General features: G+C 40.9%; 1 protein-coding gene across 1 annotated transcript in view; it reads left to right on the plus strand.

Annotated features, from left to right (window-relative positions):
* The first annotated feature begins 395 nt into the window (after positions 1-395).
* ADTRP (androgen dependent TFPI regulating protein) overlaps positions 396-13735 on the plus strand; it is a 48007-nt gene continuing 34667 nt past the window's right edge. The window contains exons 1-2 of the mRNA XM_073329454.1: positions 396-646; positions 13417-13551. Of these exons, the coding sequence (XP_073185555.1) occupies positions 494-646; positions 13417-13551 (288 nt within the window). The 5' untranslated portion in view covers positions 396-493. The remainder of the gene's footprint in view (positions 647-13416; positions 13552-13735) is intronic.

Here is a 13735-nt window from a genome sequence, read left to right on the forward strand (position 1 = left end):
ATTTATTCAGTTCCCCTTTGAAAGCCCTCTCTTCTTTCCATCTTCGTTCTTTATTGAAACAAAAGTTACAAAGGTCCCCCAAAATTGATCAAGGCTCATGGCAACACCAATATCTCACCAGAAGGAAAAATAGGGTTTTTTTCCTACTTGTCCAAAAAGAACCTGAAACTCAGTTATGCAAAACCAGCAACAACCTCCTCCCCGGTGCAGAAACACCAAAACTTATGTAACTCTGCAACTAATCTTCAGTAATCTTGAGTGAGACATTTAAATCCAGGGAATAAGCCTATTTTTTCCAAGCTTATCAGTAGAAAAAAAAAAGAGAAGAAGAAAGAAGCAAAGTCCAGCCAGTGTTGTAATATTTGTTTCATGCGAGCAGCGTCCTGACTTTCTTCAGACAGCAAACTCTCCTGCCGTGCAATTTCTTATGCATGGCTACTGAACATTAAAGGAAAAGCTGCTTTTAGGCTTGAATAGCACTCACAGCAGAACCATGGCAATTGCTACACTGGCTGTGTACCATTCCCTTGTTTTTGTCTGGTATATTTTTGTAACCTATTCAATCTCACTTGTAAGAGCAGAAGACCAGCCGTCTGAAGTGTTCCTTTATGGTAGGCAGTGGAAATATTTGACAGTTCTCAATCTGGTAAGCATGTACTATACAGTGGTACCAATCTGTCTATTTGTCTGTCTACCATCTGTGCCTCAAAACATATGCAGCTGGTGTATTTGCTGCTGTTATACTGCTTTCTTTTATGGTTTATACCCCAAAGGAAACTAAATAGGTATCCACATTTGTGTTGTTTATGCATAAAGAATATTTGGCAGCAAATTGCAATACTTGTAAATTTTATATATACTGTAGCTAGTTGCCTCATTGTTAAGACACAAGTTAACCATGAGAAGGAAAGAAATGTAGAGCGTGTACAGGAAGGATTTACAGCTTTGAAGCATGATATCTAGTCTAGGAGTAGAATAATTACCAATTAGTATTAGTATATGTATATTCAGCACTGAGTAACATGCATGCAGTGATAATTATAGTTCTTTGAATATGATTTAACCTATTACAAAATATACAAGCAGTAAAACAAAATATCGTGAGGTAATAGCCAATCATTGCATGTACTTAATTAAAAAAATTGTTTGGGGGGGGGGGAACGTAAGTCACAATGGGCATAAAGAAATGTAGAAATATGTGCAATATTATCACATGCTTTTCAAGAAGTGTGATCAGTGGCTGGCTATGTTTCTTAGAATTACACTGTGATATACTGACAATAATATATTTCTCCATCGCACATTAGTACTAATATCACACCATTACTAACGAAATGAAAACATATAACACATGCTGTCCATGGGACAAAACTTGGTCCATGTAACTAGCCCAAGTAGCTGAGCTGTGCAAAGGGGATTTCTATGGGTGGAGACAGGGGCTTGTGGGGAGAATTCCTACTGAGCTGTTGTTCTGGCAATGGAGCTACTTCAGGGACACTCGTTAGCCTCGAGGCTCCATAGCCCTTGCATTCCCCTTGTGACCCAGTCAGTGGTGTATGGATTTACATAGCAGTGGAACCTCCAGCCCTGCCCATGCCCATCCTTATCCCTAGAGGGCCACTGGATAATGCCACACTGGGAGTTACTACACAATAGAGGGCATGGTGGCACACACTAAAGCACTTTGTGAGTCTAAGCCCTTCAGGGTAGGGATGGTCTCTTCTGTGTCTGTGTAGCATATACAGTAGTAGTCAATATAAATATTAACTGCTGTGGCTACTAACAACCAGCAATGTGAGCCACCCCATAGGCCCCTGACGTCCTGTCTGAGCTTCTTCGAACCACAATTGTCCTGTTGTAGGCTGAGCTCTCCACACCCACAGAGTGAGGAGCAGGATTTGGGGCTATACTTTTGGGCATTCTTATGCTGTATTTTTAAAAACCATTAATGAAAACGAATGACAAAATGGGAAACACTCGGGAGTAATCTAAGTAGTATATAAGCTCCTCTCCTTGGGAGATACCCGTCAACATCCTAACCACTGAGGGCCAAAACATAAGCCTGCTGCTGTGCGGCTGCAGAGCCCGCCTACATCGCTGGCCCTTGGAATGGCTTTGTGCTGCCCAAACATAAAGAAATCCTGAGGCAAAATGGTCCCCCTCAGGCAGATCCACAATCAGCCCTCCCCATGGCCCTGCTGTTCTGCTGTCACAATACTGGGGTCACCAGGGGAGTGATGTTGAGTGAAGCTACCCTTTTCCCAGGGTCTCGCTGTGAGCATGGGGAGACAGCAAATGACTGCTGATTTTCCTCCCCATCCTTTCAGAAGCAGAATTGACTATTCTAAAATGGAGCAGTGAGCGACAGGGGTGCCCACTGGACTGAAGACACCACCCTCCAGTCACAGAGGAAAGGTGGTGAGATTCAGACAGGGGCATGAAGGGGTGGAGGAAGCAGAAGCTCCTTGATGGCTCACAATCCCTCTTTCTCCAGAGACTTTTTCTGAGGAAGTGGGGAGGGTGTTATAGCAAGCACCTAATCCACCATTCCCTCCCTCACCTGCACAGGCTGCTCTGGGTAGTAGTAACTTCCAGTGTCCCTATATGTGGCAGAAAAAAAGAGGGAGGGAGGGACGGGTTAGGATACCAGAGGCCTAGTGGTGTTACACCAATAAAATAAAAACCAGCAGGATCTTATTAAAGGGAAAAAGGCAAAATACCACATTTATTGTGAATATAGAAAGAATCATAGTAAGCAGTTAGTTATAGTTATAACATTCCATTCAATCTCATATTTATCCACACATTCATTCATACAAACACACACACATACACACACCCACACACACAGGTTCTGCAAGGTTGTTATCATAGTTACCAGCCTTAGAGTTGCTCATGCCAAGCCACTGGCCAGGTGGCCTGGACATGAGGAGGGAGCAGGGCCTTGTCAGATGCTCATCTGATGCTCCTGGAAGTTGGTTTGCAGAATCAGACCCCAAAGTTCTCACTTTTTAGAGTCTATTTTTATAGGAATTTCTTCCTATGCCAGTCTATGGGAATTGCTTCATCATGCTGTTGCTGAATCAATCGCAGATAGCACATTCCTGACGGCTCCAAGATGTTATCTTGTTCTTTGGTTCTCCCATCCTTGAGGCTGTTGGGTGGATTCCAGTCTGCCCTCCGGGGGGGGGTCCTCTGGTTATTTCCACTTGATGCCTTCTTCAGCCGATGGACACTGGATTCTTAGGCTGGCACCTCCCTGATCATTCAGTTATTATCCACACCAAGCATCCATCCACATACATCCTCTATCTCTATTTTAATCACAATTGTTAATACAAGAAAAGGGTGGGGAGTCTCTGGGTGCTGTTTCTGTTGTTAGAGTATTGCTTTGAGTCTCTCTCTCTGTGAATTGCTTTGAGAACAGACTCTGTCTTAGAATGTACTAACACAATTAGCAGCTTGCAAGTGTCACATATAGAGGGAGAGAAACAGTACCAAAAACCAAGAGACCTCTTAATTAGTAATACCCTGGAATTGAAACTCTGGGGAATCAAACTCATTTGCGATTGTAATACAGAACTTCTTTAATATGATCCAACATAATCCCCCTTTTGACACTAAGATTTATAATTGTCAGTGTCACTTTCTATGTAGCCTATTCAAGAGAAAGTACTGTGAGGCAATTTGAGTTTGTGATTCCAATTCATGCCACATACATGATCCTAGTGATGTATCTTTACTACAAGGTTCTGGGGCAACAGGCAAGGTGAGGCACACCCACTTTTGAGGAGTCCATTCGGTACAACCTCTAGTGTCCAATAGCTTCCCTCCCTCCCCAGCCCACTGGCTCAAGGTCCAGGGTAGCCAAAAGGATCCCATGTGTAATATGGGGAGTGGGTTAACCTTCAATACCTTTGCCTCCAGGGACTGTTGGTGTGCAATTTTGACAACAATTTCTCCCATTAACAAGTCTGGTTTACAATACTGGAAACATATTGCATCCATTCATATTGATAAGTGTCAAACAATGATCTCTTTCTTTTTTAACAAATGCATCAAACCCTTAATATTTCCCAGTATGACCCAGAACATTTTGTGTTCCAAAGTAGCTAGTGCAAGTATCTGCATTTCAGTGCATCCCATAGCTATGGCTGTGTAGTTTCCTATTTCTAATATTTTTTTTTTCTTATGGATAAGCCATGTGGTAGTATTAAGCCATTACTAAAGATTCCATCGGCCTTCTAGGTTACCCAGACCAATTTGGACCAAGTCTACATTGGCATGTACTTGTTTTTGTATCAGGCTGTCCTGTAGCTGGGACAGAAAGCTTAATTTATTTTTAAGTTCCTGCAGGTCTTCAGTATTTTTTTTTTTAAACACACAACAGTGCTAGCAACAACACAAAACACAAGACAGAACATAGAACACAGAACACAATTTCTATTGTGACAGTAGATTCATGGTATTGGGTTGCTTTTCAGCTGGCATCAGCTTTTCCTGATTTTCTGAAAGACAAAAGAACATGTTTCTACCCCTTTTGGGGTGGCAGATTATTGCTTAAAATATTTCTTTTACAAATACCCTTGCTGATTGCAGGCAAAACAGAGGAACTGCCCCCACATTTTCCTGTTTTTGTTCTACAGGCAGGCCAGGTTTCAATGGTTTTTATCTTTTAAGGGTTATGGGGAAATTATCCCACTGTTTAGTCATTAAATCCCTGAGTTTTCCTTCTTATATAGCAGACCAAGTTTATAATGTTTTTCCTGCTGTGTTAAGCTTTAAGTTTTATTTACAGATAATAACTGAGAAGCATCATTACCATACGACCTTAAAGGATTTTTCCAAAAATCATACACACTATACGTTGTTACAGGGATACTTATTATCATTACATTTATTAAAATTATCTTGTTATCCCATGCCTTTTATTTAGACAATTTGTTTGCTGACCAGGTACGTCCTTTATCTGCAGCTCCTTTGTGCTGCTAGTTCTTTCCTTCCTTTATCATTTAGTTAATTTGCATTTTCACAGAAACTTCCTGCTTTTGGATTTAAAGCCATCAGCAGCTCAGAGAGTCTATCTTAAAAGGGACACAATCAACTTTCACCAGAGTTTTGATTACTTTTAACTTCTGGTTCCAAAACACACAGCAATCTGAAAAAGAAAACCCAACCTATTGTGGCTCCCTTTGGAGCCTCAATAGCATTTTAATTAAGTAGCATGGTATGTTTGTATTTCTTTTGCCCCTTCTACAATATACCCTGCACATGTTCTGGGGCAAATGCACATTCCTTCCATAGTTTAACTTCTATAACATTATCCAGATCCATTTTTACATAAGGCGTCACTATTTCTTTTTTTGCTTACAGAGTTTTCATGTACCTTTATCAAAGTGACAGTCTGATTACTCAGAGCCATTTTAAGACTCAGTGTTTCTAACATTGCTTCTTTTTGTTTTGTGCACCTCACCCCTGCTGTTGCTTCAGAGAGGCACTGTCTTTTTTTTATTTTTTTTTTTACTACAACTCTCATCTGCTATTTTGTTACAAAAACAAACAAACAAAAAACAAACAAAAAGAATCCAACATTTTTTTTTTATATTCTCCTGATTTTGACTGCCCATCTGCAGCCACAACTTAAAAAACATTTTAAATTTTGTAAAGCATTGAGTTACCTTTTAAGGGTTAAATGCCAAATCCCAAAGCCAAACAACACTAATTACCTGTGTCTAGCAAAAAGGTCTGTCAGTTTTGCAACTTTGAATTAAAGAGTCAAATGAATTTTTAGTGGCATTATTTAAAACAAAAACAAAACTAACTGGTCCTTAGAACTTTACATATTTACACACACACAGACAGATACATACACATTTTCTTTTCCTTAACATCCCTTCCACACTGCTCTGTTTTTTACATCTTACATTCCCTTTATACATTTGAGACAGTTAAGTTCCAATAGAACCCTCTTATGTTCTTTTAGCAAATTTGACTAAATTGTCCAGTCAAATGATTTTAATCAGATAGTTTATTTTTGCCTGGCTAATTTACAGACATTCCTTTGGAAAAGGGCCCATTTTTCTTTCAGAATGGCTGCAAAGAAACCAAGAATGCTCTTTCTCTAACACTTTTCCTTTTTAACATTTTCGGTAAAAAGTTGTTTGGGTGAAATACAAAGTTTAACTGCTTAATTCCCTCCAGCCTCTGCAGAGTTAACTTTTTTTTTTACTCTCTTTTCTCTTTGTAATTATGCCTGGGGGTGCCGTACATAGGACCTTCTCCCCCTTTACCTGCCTCCCTCCAGCCTCTGCAGAGTTAACTTTTTCACTCTTTTTGTATTCCTGGAGTGCCTCTTTCACTATTTTCAGGTGGCTTTGAGTATTTGTAGCCAGCACCTTCCAATTGTCTGCTCCCTTTTCCGTTTGTGCCTTTTCCTCTTTACAAGCGGAGGGAAGAATCCTTACATGCCTCCCACAACAACCAAATTGCTGCTGCATCTCTTTTGGCAGCACTAGAAGGTTTCAGAGTAACAGCCGTGTTAGTCTGTATTCGCAAAAAGAAAAGGAGTACTTGTGGCACCTTAGAGACTAACCAATTTATTTGAGCATGAGCTCACGAAAGCTCATGCTCAAATAAATTGGTTAGTCTCTAAGGTGCCACTAGAAGGTTTGTATATGAGGATATACTGAGCCAATCTATCCTCTAGGTCCGAAATAGTGCAGACATCAGCTAGGGCTTGTTTAGTCCAAGGACTGTGCCCAAATTTTTGAAGGATTTGTTTAAAAGGTGTAATTTCTTTAACAAAAGGTGAGGTTGGAGTTCCTTCTGACTCCATTGCTCCCTCTGGTACTGGCTTACCCTGTTTTCTTTTAAACATCTTAACATGGATATTTCAATCTCTTTGTCACTGCTGGTATTACTTAGCAAGTGACACAGCCTAGATTCTGAAATCATAGCTTAATCTATGCGTTTTTCCCCTGCTACCTTCCCGGAGGCCAGCAGGTCCCCTGCTACCTTCCCAGAGGCCAGCAGGTCCAGTTAACCTGTTTTCCCTGCTACCTTCTCGGAGGCCAGCAGGTCCCCTGCTACCTTCTCGGAGGCCAGCAGGTCTGGTTTAATCTGTTTTTCCTGCTACCTTCTCAGAGGCCAGCAGGTCTCCTGCTACCTTCTTGGAGGCCAGCAGGTCTGGTTAACCTAATAGAAATGCCTAGCTCACTAGAGCTGGCGGTGTGCACACCAATATTTACAATAACTGAGGTTTTTTACCAATATTCCCCCTTTCGCATTTCTCCACCAAAATGTTATACCAATAAAATAAAAACCAGGAGGATCTTATTAAAGGGAAAAAGGCAAAATACCACATTTATTGTGAATACAGAAAGAATCATAGTAAGCAGTTAGTTATAGTTATAACATTCCATTCAATCTCATATTTATTCACACATTCATTCATACAAACACACAGGTTCTGCAAGGTTGTTATCATAGTTACCAGCCTTAGAGTTGCTCATGCCAAGCCACTGGCCAGGTGGCCTGGACATAAGGAGGGAGCAGGGCCTTGTCAGATGCTCATCTGATGCTCCTGGAAGTTGGTTTGCAGAATCAGACCCCAAAGTTCTCACTTTTTAGAGTCTATTTTTATCGGAATTTCTTCCTATGCCAGTCTATGGGAATTGCTGCTTCATGCTGTTGTTGAATCAATCAGCAGATAGCACATTCCTGACGGCTCCAAGATGTTATCTTGTTCTTTGGTTCTCCCATTCTTGAGGCTGTTGGGTGGATTCCAGTCTGCCCTCCGGGGGGTCCTCTGGTTATTTCCACTTGACGCCTTCTTCAGCCGATGGACACTGGATTCTTAGGCTGGCACCTCCCTGATCATTCAGTTATTATCCACACCAAGCATCCATCCACATACATCCTCTATCTCTATTTTAATCACAATTGTTAATAGGACAAAAGGGCGGGGAGTCTCTGGGTGCTGTTTCTGTTGTTAGAGTATTGCTTTGAGTCTCTCTCTCTCTGTGAATTGCTTTGAGAACAGACTCTGTCTTAGAATGTACTAACACAGTTAGCAGCTTGCAAGTTTCACACATAGAGGGAGAGAAACAGCACCAAAAACCAAGAGACCTCTTAATTAGTAATACCCTGGAATTGAAACTCTGGGGAATCAAACTCATTTGATTTTAATACAGAACTTCTTTAATAGGATCCAACAGTGGAGGGGTCAGGAGCTAATGCTTAAGCTCACAGCTCCTTTTGAGGTAGACCAGTTGCTTCATGACTCAGTTGCTCCATGTCTCATACTGAGGTGACCTAACCTCACAATCAGAAAGGCCAGCACAGAGCTCCCCTTTAGGGAATAAAGGGTCTCTCTATGTCCCTTAGGATGTAGCTCCAAATGTGTAGTGGTGTCTTTTCCAAAATACACCACAAAGGGTCAACGTGCACAGCCATGTATACATTACAATTGTGTGGCTGTGCCCCTGAAAACAATGCCCACAGTGCAATTCCCTTTCGGCAGTCAACATGCAGAACCTGCCACTTGGTCTTTCTCTAATTCTGTTTGTTTTCATATCAATACAGAGATCACTCCTTGTTTTCACATCATCCAGAATAAGTTATTACCCCAAATCTTTCCATCTGTTACATAAAATGGTTTATTGCATATACACAAGTAGAATATGCATAAAGAACATCCCCGACAACTGCAAACAGACATTCGCATCCACATTCCCTCTCCCAAATTTTGTTCATTACACTTGAATCTCTTATTATTAAAATGGTTTTGATTGTACTAACGGTACTGTTTCCTATTTGTTTTCAAATAGATCCAATATTTATTGCACATATTTTCTATAATTTTATAGTGTGAGTATATATGAAAGTAGTAAAATTTGATTGCCATATCTAACAGCCCACATGGAACATCAGATTTATATCCCATTAAACAAAATGCTGTGGGCTGTGTTTATGACTATCAGTTTGGGAATTAGATACATTCAGGTAGCCAGATGCTGTCTTTGAAAATGAATCACAGGAATAAATAAATGGAAATACTTGTTTCGATCAAATTAGGTGAAATTTAATTTTTGCCACTGATGCCTCCTAGTTCATCTGATCTGTCTGGCCAAATTAAATAGCTATAGTTAATGAAACACATCCTGTCTGTCTGTATGTAAGCATTTCTAAAGCCCCTATCACTGTGGCACTAAAAATGGTTTATAGAAAACAGAGAGGTTTGTCCTGAAGGGCCAGTCAATTCCCCCTTCTGTGCAGGTTGATCATGGGCTTCTCCCTTTCAGAGTGTTTGTGTTCTTATTTCTCTTCCTGTTCTGGGGGGAATACTTTGGGGAATCCTTTTAAACTACATCTGGCAGATTTATATACTGAGAGCAGCTGCAGTTGCAAGTGCCAACATTGCTGCTTGAAAATAATTTCATCCTTTTGTATATTTTCTATTATACTTACATAATTGCGAAATGTGGATTCATGTCCAGGTATGAATTTTCCTGAGTTTGTGAGGGTTCAGATCTGGTGTTCAAGTCCCTCTGTGTTCTATGGTATGGTGATATATTATGGATGCACTTGTGATGACTCCATAATTAAGGCTGTGTTCAGTTTTCCAGTTTTAAAGTGGGGTTTAAATTCTCTTGTTGCACCTGAAAACATAGGCTGAGTATAATCCAAATGAAACCACTTAATAGCAGGCACCTACGGAGGCGCACAGCAGCAGAGCTCCTCTCAGTGTTTACAGGATATCTGGGGATATGTCTACACTGCAATTAAAAACCCACGGCTTGCCCATGCCAGCTGATGGGGGCTCACAGGAGTCGGGCTAAGGGCTGTTTAACTGCAATGTAGACATTTGGTCTCAGGCTTGAGCCTGAGCTTTAGGATCCCATGAGGTGGGAGGGTCCCAGGTTACAGCCTGAGCCCAAATGTCTTCATTGCAGTTAAACAGCCGCTTATCCCAAGCCCTGTGAGCCCCTGTCAGCTGGCACAGGCCAGCCACCGGTGTCTAATCGCAGTGTAGACATGCCCTGTGGTATCAAGGCTTCACTCCTGCACTCCTCTAAAGGTATGTCTATGCTTCCAGATGGAGGCATAATTTCCAGCTTGAGGAGACATATCTGTGCTAGCTTTGGTCAATCTAGAGCACTAAAAATAGAAGCGTAGCCACAGCAGCACGAGTGGCAGCATAGGCTAGCCATCCCAAGTACATACCTAGTCTCTTGGCCTGGATCATAGACGGAGTGGCTAGCCCCTCCACTGCTCATTTCATTGAGACTACACTTCTATTTTTAGTGTACTAGTTTGATCAGAGCTAGCACAGGTATGTCTCCTCGAACCAGAAATTATGCCCCCAGTTCAAAATGTAGACGTACCCTTAAGGGGTGAAATTCACCCCGGTGCACTAATTAGTCCCACTTACACTCTCCAAATAAGGCTTAAGAGGGACTGAAGTGTTCAAAAACCTCAGGTAGGCCTTCTGCACAGAAGTGAGTTTCACCTAAAGTGAGCAGTAGTACCATAATTTCTTTCCTGACATTGTCTGGGACAATAGTTAACTTTCCAAAGCCTGTAGTTGCTCTTGCAACTTGTAACTTGAGTGTGCACACTAATTGTTAGCACTTCTCTATTTCTGTTAAACCATGTATGATATGGAATGTTATTTCAGTTAGGTGGTTAATCTCCTTAAACGGTTAATTTCCTAACTTTTTACCTTTTTTTTTTTTAAAGTATAGTTATAGCAATCTTAGGCTAAGGTGTCCTTTCAGTTATACCAATGGAAATCCACTGAATTCAATGCAGTTACTTTGGATTTCTATTATTATAGCTGAGGATAGAATGTTGGGTGTCTTAAAGGTACACTCCTGAGATTAAATTCCAGGATTTTTATTTGGAAATAGGGGCCTATGGATACAGGTGTGTGAGCGTGCACACGCTCACACACCGCAACCTAAGTAAAGAAAAATGAGTGGAAAGTTTTCAGTCTGGAAGATACGATTGACCTCTTCTGTAAACTACAGAAAGAATGCTAGACTGAGAACTTGGATGCTTTGGGACCATCTGTTTCTTTTCCATCCAAATGTTTGTTTTAATTTATTTTACTGGGGAGGGGAATGAAGTTTATTTCTGTCTCATGATTAATGTAGGGCTCACCATAAAAGCAATAATCAGACCCTTGTACTCTGGGAACCATGCTTCTCTCAAATAGGGAAAGCCTATGAGATGCTTTATTAATGATTAGTCACTATGCATCACCAGACTTTCACTGTCATCACGTCACACAGGTCATTTCATTGCCATTTGTCATGCTGTTTAAAGTGTAGGGAGAAAGTATTGAACTGAACATTGTAGCTTGCTCTCCAGCCTGCAGTAGTTATAGTCAATGGCATACAGGAAAAAGAGCAATTCTTAAGCACCCATCTCCCATGTGTGTGCCTCAAGGAACGGGGCCCCAGGGTCTGATCTGGTAAAGCACTTAAACACATGCTTAACTTCAAGTATACAAAGAGTCCCGTTGAAGTTGAGCATGTGCTTAAGTGCTTTGCTGCTTTGGGTCCAGCACCTTGCAAGATTGAGCCCTTAGAGTCCAAACTGTACCTACAGTTAGAGAGGCCAGTCTTGATAAGGAAGATCTCAAAGTCAATGGTGAAACACACACACACATATTTAAAGGGCTATTTTTGTGTCTCAAACTGGAATGAACTTGAACTGTAAATATTTGTGGTTTTGGCTGGGTTATTTTTAATGACAATTGCATTATTCAGTCTATAAGCCTCCTGTCCTCTTTGGGAGGAAGAATGGTGTTGGGGATGAGCCACAGCACTATTTGTCAAGTGACCTGCAATCAACTCCCACCTCTGCCTCATACTTCCTGTGAGACCATGGACAAGTCACTTAGCCTTTCTGTGCTTCAGTTTCCCTATCTTTTGTTTAAAGCTAATTACCTACCTCCTTGGAGTGTTGTGAGGCTTAAGTCATTAATATTTAAATGCACCTTGATGCCCTAAGGGGAACCACACTATGAAAGCACAAAGTATTGTGTTTTGAAATAGGGGTGTTTTTTTTGGTGGGCAGGGGGAGGCCATCCTGCTTCCCATCCTCTATTTTCCATCTAAAACTTTCTGATCAAGTCCTGTGCCAGTGGTGTCCCCTCCCAAGCCCCACCTTCTCCAGGCTCCTGAAGAAGAAATCAGTCCAACCTCAGATATCACACAAACTCAAAATAAAAATCTGATTCAGGGTGAGATCATGGCAAAAAAGAGACATAATTCCGAATGCCATAAAGTATCTTTCCATCTCAGCAGTGCCAGCATTTGCAGTAGACTGAGTTTCCCAGCACAAGAGAGAGAGAGAGAGAGAATCTAGCTTTAAAAATACCACCAATAATCAAGAAAACTGAGCTCAGGTTCAAAGTTGAGCACAGATTAGCAGCCAAAGAGTAGCAAGTTCTTAATAGGCTCCATCTTTACTTCTTTCCACGTTTAGTGCACTATGATCCATTGTGTAGCACTAGCCGAGGTGGTTGAACAATGAGAAACGTTGTTTTCAGATACAATTATTTGATGATCAGTGGAAGAAAATACAGATAATACATTATTTGCATAATATTATCAGACCTTCTATGAAGTTTGCTAACTTAAAAAGAGCCAGAATCAATTGGTTACATTATTTGCCAAAAAAATTAATTCAACCAGCGCTCTCAATTCTAGTGCAAAGGTGTCTTATTTCTAGTTACTGAGGCCCAGATCCTCAAGGTATTGAGGTGGCTAACTCCTGCCTAAAATATCTTTGCGGATCTGAATGTAAAGTCCTGCTCTTGCATCCCCTGAATTCAGCAGAAATAGGTTCAAGACCCAGTACAGGACAACTCTTTTTCAAGTGGCTTCGCTGTCTAACACAGCCCTTTTAGGGTATTATGTATTGATTAATTGGTACAGTATGGGCATGAACTCTAAACTATCACCACCAGCCAGGAGGCACCATCTTGGCTAACCTGTGAGAACACTTATAGTGGTTGATTTGCAGGAAACATTAGAACTCAGAATAGCCACAGATTTGTCCCCTCCCATCACTACTATGTTACCTTGAGGTGAACAATTAACATATTAATTGCAAAAAGACCTGTCTTTCAACACATCCTGCCACTTTCAATCTGAATAAAGCTCACTCTTCACACCACACTGTTCTGCTCGGTCCATTAAGCGAGGTACTGTTAAAGTAATCTCCTGAACTACTTTATTTAATCACTTTCAGTTAATAAGGAAAATTGAGCCAAAAGCTATTTCCCTGGTGCTGACTTGTAGTTCACCAACAAAACAGCTCCCTAAAGAGCAAGTATTGAGTTCATGCAGGAACATGCTAATCAATGGTGGATGAAGATTCCCTCATTATCTGTAATTAATTTAGGTTTTGCAGGCTGTTTTCTATGGGATCTCCTTCCTGGCTGATGTGTTGAGACTAATTAAGAAACTGCCAAGTGCTAAATACATAATTTCCTGCAGAGACCTTCTCTTCAGTGCCCTGGCTTTCCCTGTGGCCACGGTAAGTAACCAATGTCTATAATAATAATTATACATACACATGTACCAGATAGATACAGATATTACTAAGGAGCTTCATTTTGTCTTTTGAAAACAGAACACATCAATTTCAATGAAGAAACAATGCTTAAATCTAGCCCCAGATGTGAAGCTAGCTAGTGGTTTATTGTTGAACATGTTGCTCT

This window comes from Lepidochelys kempii, chromosome 2 (assembly GCF_965140265.1).
Source record: "Lepidochelys kempii isolate rLepKem1 chromosome 2, rLepKem1.hap2, whole genome shotgun sequence".
Classification (NCBI taxonomy): Eukaryota; Metazoa; Chordata; order Testudines; family Cheloniidae; genus Lepidochelys; species Lepidochelys kempii.